Here is a 9539-nt window from a genome sequence, read left to right as displayed (position 1 = left end):
TTTAAAGCCAAAACTTTAGATAATTATTATCTGTTTGACTGCATATGGTGTTTTCTCTGAGGTGATTGAGTTTTATCTGACTTGACTTGTCATGAAATGATGATCCAGGATACTCCATAGTATAGTCGTATAAAGAAATATCTGCCAATTGTTTTTGGCTTAAACTTACATAAATTTAATTTATTATACTATGAAGAAACGAAGCAATAATCTCAATAAATAAAATGGAAACTGCAAATGTGCGGGTTTCTTATGTTGTTTTAGCGTCCAAATTTACTAATGTCCATCAGTTGTGGAAATTGATGCAGAATCGTTTTCTGTTGGTCTGTCAACCAGCTGAGTGATCACCTCGTTGTTTTCATTAAGGAGCCTTTATAGCCACAGACTAGACTTCACAAGTCGAGCATGACGCAATTTACGAGGTTAATTTTGCGGGGAATACTTAACGGACATTGTTTTCCGGTTTCCTCTCCTGGCTTGTTGTGATTGGTTGATTAGTCAGTGACGAGCCCACAAGCGAGACTATGATTGGCCAACAGCTAGAAACCAGGTAGTGGCAACAACGCAACACGAGCTTGCAGAGTGGTGTCTGTTTATCGGTAAGTGGGGTCCAGCATGGGCTTGCATATGAATAAATAAATTGTTGCTTAACAGTAGGTTTCTATCCAAAAACTGGATGAACTGTTGTGGAATATGAAAGTGTAGAAACGGCTGTTTTAATAACTAAAAAGTCAGCGGGCAACGTGAATGTGTTCAGTCAGTTCTTGTACTTTGCTCGTCCACATTTACAATGAAAGCTAATGAAGCGAGTCTTCAGACTGACCGATAAAAACTGAACAAGAAAACGCAAAACCACTGGACATTTTTTTTATATTTCCAAGTGGAGAATGAATCATATAACTCACCAGAGAAAAACTACTGTAAATTAATTCATTTTAGTAGATCGCTGTGGTAGTGCATAATTGTCGTTATTTCCACACATCCACTGGACACTTATAAAGAGAAACTAGGATATAACTATCTTCTAAATAAAGGGATTGATCAGGGATGCTCTTGTGTGGCGGCGTTGTGCCAAAAAGTTATTGCCAGAACACTTATCCTCATGTCTCTGCATTAATTTACCAGCACTGTGCCCTGGATTATAATCAATGCATTAATTTTTAATGACTGAAATGCCGAACAGTACCCAGTTCAAATCGTTTAAGCCATAAGGTTTTCCTTTCTTCCAAAAGTGATCGCAACTCCTACGTTGTGACTGAATTAATGCATCAAAATGACTTGATTTATTCATGAAGGAGTTATATTTTAAAGATTACAGATGATATAATTGGAAATAGCAATGTCTGTATTTTACACATAAAATTCACAAGTCAGTCATTGTAATATCATTCTAGATAAGGATATTAGAAAAATCAAACACATACAGCCTAAACATCAGAAACTATAAACTGATAGCACTTATTTTGTTTCATTTCATTCAGGCTCAAGAAATTTTTACTATTACCATAGACATTTTTTGTGTATTTGCTAGTTATTTTTGGTAAATGGTCACTTTTGTGTACATCGACCTTTTATGTTTATGTGCTTCCATTCTAGTTATGAACGCAAGGTGAGAGAATAGTTTAACACCGTAGAAGGAGTTTGGAAACCAGCACAAATCTTGGAAAACTTTACTCCAAAGCTCCATCATTACTTTGGAGTTACTTGATCTCCTCATGCAAGGCTTTCTTTTAAAATCTAAATCCTCTTGCTTTGCTTCATCTCTTTCATCTTGATTATTTCATTGAGAACTGCTTAATAAAGCAATGAGATGGGAGATCATCTTTAAAATGGCACTTCCCCAGAGATGTATGAGTGATATTGGGGTTTTAGTATGAAAAGGGCACCTTGCACCCACTTATGATCATAGAAGCTGTTCCTGATGTCAGTATGTTTTGGCCTAGAACTAGTCTAATGTACACTCTTTTAATATGCGTTATTATGTTTTAAAACATTCAGAGTAACAACCTCATAGTTATCTAGGCTTTTCTGAGAAACATATTGCCATTTATGTGTGCTTGTTAGCCCATATATGTCGTTTCAGTTGTGTTTCTCCTCCGTGCAGTATCCATCATGGAAGCACATCTGTTTCCTCGCGAGTCTGGCCAGTTCATAGCAGAGCGGAGTCGAGATGTGTTTGTGGAGGACGCAGGAGTGCAGAAGGTGGCAGAGATGCTTTATGCTCTCCGGCACAGCGACGATTTGACTGCCAGTGGTTGGAAGAAGGCAAATCCATTGGCCCCGGCACCCACCTCTGACCAGGGGAGTTTGTCAGCACTCAGGACCACACAGAGAGCCGAATTATTTGTCATTTTATACGTGCATAGTGAACCACATTCTACATGGAGGATTTTTTCACTACAAAACACCAACAGTAGCACTGCACTAATACTCATGTAGGATGACAGACTGAGGGGCTCACTCATGGAGAGAGACCTCAAAATGATGCACAAATGAATTGCTCACATCACCACTTCTGTTCATAATATGGGCATGATTACAGAGAGATTTTCGACAATTTGAAATTTGGCATCGTTTATTGTAGGCTATTTCTGCATTTCAGTAATTTTGCAAAGATAATTAACTGTGGCTTTGGACAATAAAGAACAGAGATTATTGTTATTTAAATACTAGTTATTTGATAATTGCAGCTTATCAATTCTGTAAGAATATTCAGCTTTTCTGTTTTCTTGTGTTTTTATAAGCTGAATATCTTTGGGTGGAAGGCTGTTAGCTTTTTAAAAAAAAGACATTTGAGGAGGCTTTCTTTAGGTTTAGGAATCTGCAAAGAGCATTTTTCACTCTGTTGTGACCTTCACATGAATACTCGGAAAAATAATCTGAGGATTATTCAGTAATCAAGAAAATCAGCCTTAGTTAAAATGGCATTTTGTACTGGGTTAAAACAGTCAAAAAATATTTTGAAATAAAATTCTAGAAACTCTTAAGTACATGGCCAACTTGCGTGACCCTTCCACTATTCAATAAAAAACTGTCCAAGAAATAATGAAAAGCACAATGATTGGGGAGGAAAAAAAATCAATCCTAGAAGTCAGTTATTAATGACCATCATCACATTTATGCAGACATCAGGAAATTAAAAACTGGATTCTGTATTCATAAGTGTCCATCCCTCGGTGGCACACAGAAATGTGGAAACCCTTTTGAACATATTTTTGTCATCAGCCCATCTTGTATGATAGTACATTAAGTGTGTTTTCTCTCACTGCAACGCTTAGATTTATAGCATTTCATCCTCCTTTCTTTATAACTTCTTTACAGGCATTGAACTGGGTGTTTGTGGTGGACACCATGAACTTTTCCTTTTGGCCAGAGAAAGAAACTGAACAGTGTGAGGTGACTTATAAAGGAACAACATACACAGGCTATATGACATTGTGTGCTGCCATCACAAGAGCCATGGAAGAAGGTGAGAGCATGTTTTTACTTTCTTTGACTTAGAAGTACATTTAATTAGTCTGTACACATCTGACCTTCGTTCCCACAGCTAATGCATTTATTTGCTGAATAGGAATTTTGCAGTAGTCACATAAAGTGGTCAGAAAATAAACCAGATTCTAGTCCAGAAATCAAGCAATCTGGGTTATAGATATTTTCTGAATTATAATATGTAACTGTCTGTAGTAAAGGTTGGATTGTTTTCTAAGAGTTTTGACTTCTAATTTTTGTTAGCGTGGTCTCTAGAGGAAAAAAAATACAAGTGATGTCTTTTTTTGTTCCTCTATTCAGTTTGATTTTTTAGCATTTTTTTAATTGCTAGTTATTGTGGATGTGCCCTTATCTTGAACTTACACTGCTGGGAAATTGCTTGTAGCTCTGCACGTGCATCATTTATAATTAGCATGAATGACTCCGGATATGAATCAATTATGTCTCGTATGGTATAGTGCTCTCAATGTGTGGTCGCTGTGACCTTTATAATTACAAGCGATTCTCTCAGAAAAGCACAGGTAGCTTTCCTCCGGAGTGTCAATCTCAAGGGCTGACAGCGTGAGATCCGAACATAATATGTCTTCTGAGCCTCTTACAGAAAATGGCTACCATGGAGTTATATTTCTGTTATTACAGCACATTATAACTTCATAACTTAGTAGCCTTGAGAGTCCCCCTACTCTCCAGCAGTTCCTGTCTAAAGATAAATCCTTCTAGCTACTTCTCTTCTCCACACTCCACAGGTATACCCATTACCGATCCAAAGTACTTCTCTCGGATAAGTGTGGAGGAGTTGGGTCATGTCCTTCGATCAGACAATGAAACACCCATGCCGATGCTTCAGGAGCGCCACCAGGTTCTAACATTATCATGATAATATGCAACAGCCATGGTATTAGGGAAGCAATGATTCACTTAATCTGTAGGTCACTTGCAGTAATGTTGCATTAGTATCAGTCCAGCGGTGAAAAGGAAATCTTAAGATTGTGCCTTGAATTTTCACTTTCTGTTTAAACATGGACAAAAGTATAATCATTTGACTCAATGCAACATTCTCAGTATTTATGTAGCACAAAACAAGCTTTTCATGTACAGACCATCGCTTGGGAAAAACAGAGTGTATCATCTCAACTCAGTAGACTTTGAACAAAGAAGGTGCACTGATTTTAAAAGTCAGTGTACTTTCACATCCTGCACTGTACACACAAGTATCATCCTATTCTGTGTCATGTTCATATGGATAAGTTGTATACATGTATGAAAGTTCAACCTCAACTAACATGACCTGTTACTGATTTGTTATTTTTTTTTGCATTGCCATCCTGCATATGTTTTGGATACAGAAAAAGAAAAAATTATTTGTATATCAGTGCTGCATCATTACATCCATTGTACTCCCTTTAAAAGTGTAAATTGAAAGTATGCAGCTCTTTGCTTCTTTGCTAGTTTTAAACACATCACATAACAAATCTTTCTAACAAGGTGCTGACTGAAGGAGGTCGTGTGCTGCTGGAACATGGTGGAAGCTTCCGAAGTTTTATCAGCCAGGCCGGAAGCGACGCCAGGAAGATGGTAGAGCTTATTGTGCAGAAGATTCCTTCCTACAAGGACGAAGCGACGTATGAGGTTAGAGTTTGGGCCGTTGCAAAATTCTGGGGTGATTGACTTTTGGAAATGTGCAGAGAAATTGTCACACACAGATGCTCTGTGTTTGCTGTAATTGTTTGCAGAATTGTAGTCAAGCTGTTGAGTTGCAACAGGAATAAAACAATAATTCTATGATTTGCTACAATATAGATACAAAACTAAAATGTCATACCCTCTGAAATATTTCAGCTTTTTATCTTCTTAATATAGAGGTGAAGCAACTGCTTTCTTAATTTTTTCTCTCTCTCTAATACATATTACAATGAATGTAAGACAGGATATAGGAAGCATATGTGATCAGAGATAAATGTATGCATTTGGAGAACTAAATTGTGATGTGAGAGTTCCACCTTCTGGCCAAAGACAGTGTGGCAAGTTTTTCATGCACACTTCATATTATACATCCAATGAAGAAGAAAATTATTCTCTTTTGCACATATTGTACATTGCTACTATGGTATTATCTTTACATAGGAACATCTGTAAAGTAATAAATAGCAATGGCTACAAAACAGGTTGTCAAACAGCACATGCATTGTGAGCATACACTGCATGCAGTTATTAGGCAGCTGAGTATTCTGAACATATTTCTATGCACATTTTCCAACTCAAAATAGTTTGAACTTGAACACTTATTGGACTTAATCTTTTTATGGTATTTGTTTAATGATGGAGGGTATAGCCTAAAGTGATTACCGTTTTATAATAAGGTGTGTATAATTGTTAGGCAGCTTCATTCCCTCTGGTTAAAAAGGACAAAAAAGAGATACTGACGGAGTCAAAAATTGCTAGAAAAAAATTACAGATTCTTAAAATAGCTAAACTACTTAGGTGTGATCACGGGACAATCACAAGTCTTGTTCCAAATCATCATCAAGGTCTCAAAAGCAAAAGGGTGCAAAATAACTGCAACAGGCTTGTGAAAAAAATGACACATGAAGCCATTAGGAATGCAGTGTTTTCCACACATCCTTCAGAATTGTAACCTACAATGTGTTAAGTGCTTGGAGACGTGGCAAAGGTAAAGAAGAAGAAACACTACCACCACTGAATAAGATTTACCACCTGAAGTGCCAAGAAATACGTGAAGACACATTTTTCGGAGGTTTAAAGGACAAATGAAATGAGAGTGTCCGACAATGCAGCAGATGGATGGGACTTGCTGGATTAATGATGGACACAGGGCAATGTGCTGAGCCTGGCACTACTGGTGGTTGAGTGTTACTTGTTTGAGCCGCTATCATTGAAGATGAGCTACGTGCACCTTTTCAGGTTGACAAAAATAATAATAATAATAATAATAATAATAATAATAATAATCAGCACATAAATCAACTGCCAGCTTCTACTTTAAGAAGTGGAAGAAATCCCCTGTATTCAAGGAGGCCCCTGATCTTGATGCTCTAAATGCTCCGATAAGATACCGAACAGAATCCAAGGATTCTTTCACAGCTATAAGTTTAGTTGGCGGCCAACTGAGAAGACAACAAACAAGACGGTGTTTACTGCCAAAACAGAACTTAATGCCCCCTTGGACACAGCAGGAAATGTCTCCAACCTCTCAGAAGAATCAATTAGAGCTCAGACTATCAGTTCTTTGTGTTACGGGGGAGGGAGCTGGAGCTGCAGACAAGTGAATAAAGGAAGGAGTTTTATTTAACCAAAAAAACAAACAAACCATACTTAAATGGAGAACTGAACTGAGGGGACAGAACTATACCTAATGTGTGAGGCCTAAATACCTGGAGGTGAGATAGTGAGCAGGTGTGCTGAGTTAGCTGATTACTGCAGCTGACCCTCATTGCAGTAATCAGCAGGTAGAGTGCAGGCAGGTGAAGCAGGGAGAGCAAGTGGGCGAGTGAACAGGGAGAGAGACAGGAGGGAGAGATGACAGACAGAGGGAGCCCAAAGAGAGACAGGTCAGAACTGGAACAATAGGAGAAAGAGGGAAAAGGGCAGATGCTGGAGCAGGATCATAACACTTTGCCTACCCAGACCTCTTCACAGTGTTCATGCTATGCTCCTCACCTATGAACAATAGAAACTTAAATACATCAGAATGAACTTAATGAATAAACTGAATCATACTGGTACAGGACCAGTGTTAAACACTTTGGAATCAGAATGTGTGGAAAAGACCTCAAAGATGACTGAATAATGTAATGGCGCCCCTCCCTTAACTGACGTAAATCCATTTAAAATGTGACCTTTAGAGCAGCTGGAAGTTCATGTTTGCAGCTTCAGTTAGATTTGATTGTGAAAATACTGAGAAACTGAGTCCATTGACAGAAGACTTGTGGCAATTATTGTACAGAAGGGTGCCTGTATTGGTCAGTGAAGATTTTTAAAGGCCAAAAATGACATTTAATTATCATTTTGCATGACTCATTTGATAATCTTGATCTAAAAGTGAGAATAAACTCATGAGTTTCAGTACCCTTTTAGATTGACTGAGAAATCATTTGTGTAATAATTGTGCACACAGCGTGGTGTTTTCCTTCTGTTTGTTCCAGGGAAAAAGAATTTCATTCTACAAGCGAGCTCAGATCCTAGTGGCAGATTTATGGGGTGTGATGGAGGCCAGAGGACATGGAGACATCATTAACATAGACTGGCTCACCATGTTTGCTGACTACAGGGTTCCTCAGGCACTCGTCTACCTAGAAGCACTACGATATTCTGACACACTGATGCAGACACTGAAGAACGGTGAGCGAGGATCATGGGCATGTCTGGTCATAGAAAATATATCATTTCAAAAGTCATAGGCTAACATAACTCGGTGTGTTGTGCGTTTATCTCCTGTTTCTCTAAGGTGAACTGCTTTGCTCAGGGGACCGGAGAGAGGTCGAAATCCGAGGTTGTTCCATTTGGTCTGTGGAGCTGATCAAAGACCGTCTTTGCAAGCTGGTGCAGGAGAGAGACGGACAGACCTGCAATGTCAACTCAGCAATCATCGACTTTTACCTGTGGCCTTATGCCAAGCAGCACCACAAAGAAATGGCCCACATTCCCATACACCGCACACGCTGTATTTACTATTGATGATCTGGCTGGCAGTCGTACATACAGTAGACAGCACTTCTCAGTGTGCAGCCTTGGCACCGGTGTCTGTCCCTGGGAAAAAGCCAAGCACATCTCTGTGCCAGATATATGTATCTGGCACACTCTTTCTAGCTGTGATGGAAACAGGTGTGAAGGCTTAATGCAGCTTATTTGTCTACGTGGGTCTAGCACCGTTGCCCATTTGCAGTCGATTAAAATATTTCCTGTTGATGGTATAGAACATTTTCTCACAAACCTCACACTGTAATATAGAGCAAGGGATGCCATTTTGATAAGCTAAATGTACTATGTGCATGTATAACTGACATTAAATGATGCCTACCAAACAGCAGCAAAAGTAAAATATTTTGTATTGATATTGTCTGTCCTCTTTTTTTGAGGAAGTGTTGAATCTACATTTTTGAAGATGAAAATTTTCACATTTTCTACTGCATACTTTATAAATCTTCTATAACCCATTTGAATGAAAGTGTCAACAATCATCATTACCCTCAAATGTTAGCAAGTAGATAAGCTTAGTGTTAAGAACATTGTGGCAGCTGAAAGCTGATGTGAAACGGTTAAAAATTTCAGTTTCTGAAATTTTTGTGCATAATGTGTAATTGGAAAAATGAGTCTATTGCTCAAATTATGAGGAGGCATCTCGCTTTGAATTCCTCTTTAGACGGAAAGAGGAAGAAAAAGCATTGTGTAGTATATCAGAAATATTATACAATATGTCATCTTTAGAGGGATCATTTTGGACATATTTTCATCAATATTTGATGTTGAATATTTTGCGGTAAAGTAGTCGAGTAATAATAACTTCTGTAGTATGTTTAAAACAACAGACATTGAGCCAAAGCTTTTAAATAGAAAAATAAGATTTAAAGTTGCAAATTTACTTCACAACTGCGAATATTTTTTTTATATAAATGTACCTGACTAATTTATATTTTAGGGTTAAGACCATGTAATATATAATACAAATTGCCTGACTAAATTCAGTATTAAAATTGAAGCTCTAAAAATCCCTCTCAGTAGTAACTTATCTTTCCTTCAGAAAAATGAATTGAGAGATTTTAACTGGATGTTCTATATATTTGTGTAGATTACACACTACCGGCCAAAAGTTTTTAGGATAATCAAAATATTCTATACTAACTTGAAATCGGTAAACACTTGTGCAAGTTAATATTTGTTTTGTATTAAATAAAATCCTTGGGGGTGGGGGTGGGGGGTAAATTCTTGTCAAAAAAACAAATTAAACTGACTATGGTTCATTATTGAAATGCAACACAGTGGGGACAAGTTCCAAGACAGGTGATTTTTTTTTTTATAGAAAGATGATAACT

At 37.7% G+C, this 9539-nt stretch overlaps 1 protein-coding gene across 2 annotated transcripts; it reads left to right on the top strand.

The window, feature by feature from the left end:
- The first annotated feature begins 36 nt into the window (after nucleotides 1-36).
- Nucleotides 37-8561, top strand: qng1 (Q-nucleotide N-glycosylase 1). 2 transcript variants are annotated; one of them, XM_051951182.1, is made up of 6 exons: nucleotides 37-2313; nucleotides 3322-3469; nucleotides 4236-4348; nucleotides 4975-5118; nucleotides 7653-7848; nucleotides 7955-8561. In XM_051951182.1, exons 1-6 carry the CDS (start codon nucleotides 2113-2115, stop codon nucleotides 8182-8184), a joined length of 1032 nt encoding a protein of 343 aa, XP_051807142.1. In that variant the 5' UTR covers nucleotides 37-2112; the 3' UTR covers nucleotides 8185-8561. The 2 variants fall into 2 exon arrangements, with proteins under 2 accessions (XP_051807142.1, XP_022054779.2); XM_022199087.2 differs by lacking the exon at nucleotides 37-2313 and having other exon boundaries at nucleotides 2445-3469.
- The last annotated feature ends 978 nt before the right edge of the window (nucleotides 8562-9539 follow it).

Source organism: Acanthochromis polyacanthus, chromosome 7 (genome assembly GCF_021347895.1).
Source record: "Acanthochromis polyacanthus isolate Apoly-LR-REF ecotype Palm Island chromosome 7, KAUST_Apoly_ChrSc, whole genome shotgun sequence".
In the NCBI taxonomy this organism is placed as follows: domain Eukaryota; kingdom Metazoa; phylum Chordata; class Actinopteri; family Pomacentridae; genus Acanthochromis; species Acanthochromis polyacanthus.
This window is presented reverse-complemented; position numbering and strand designations above follow the sequence as displayed.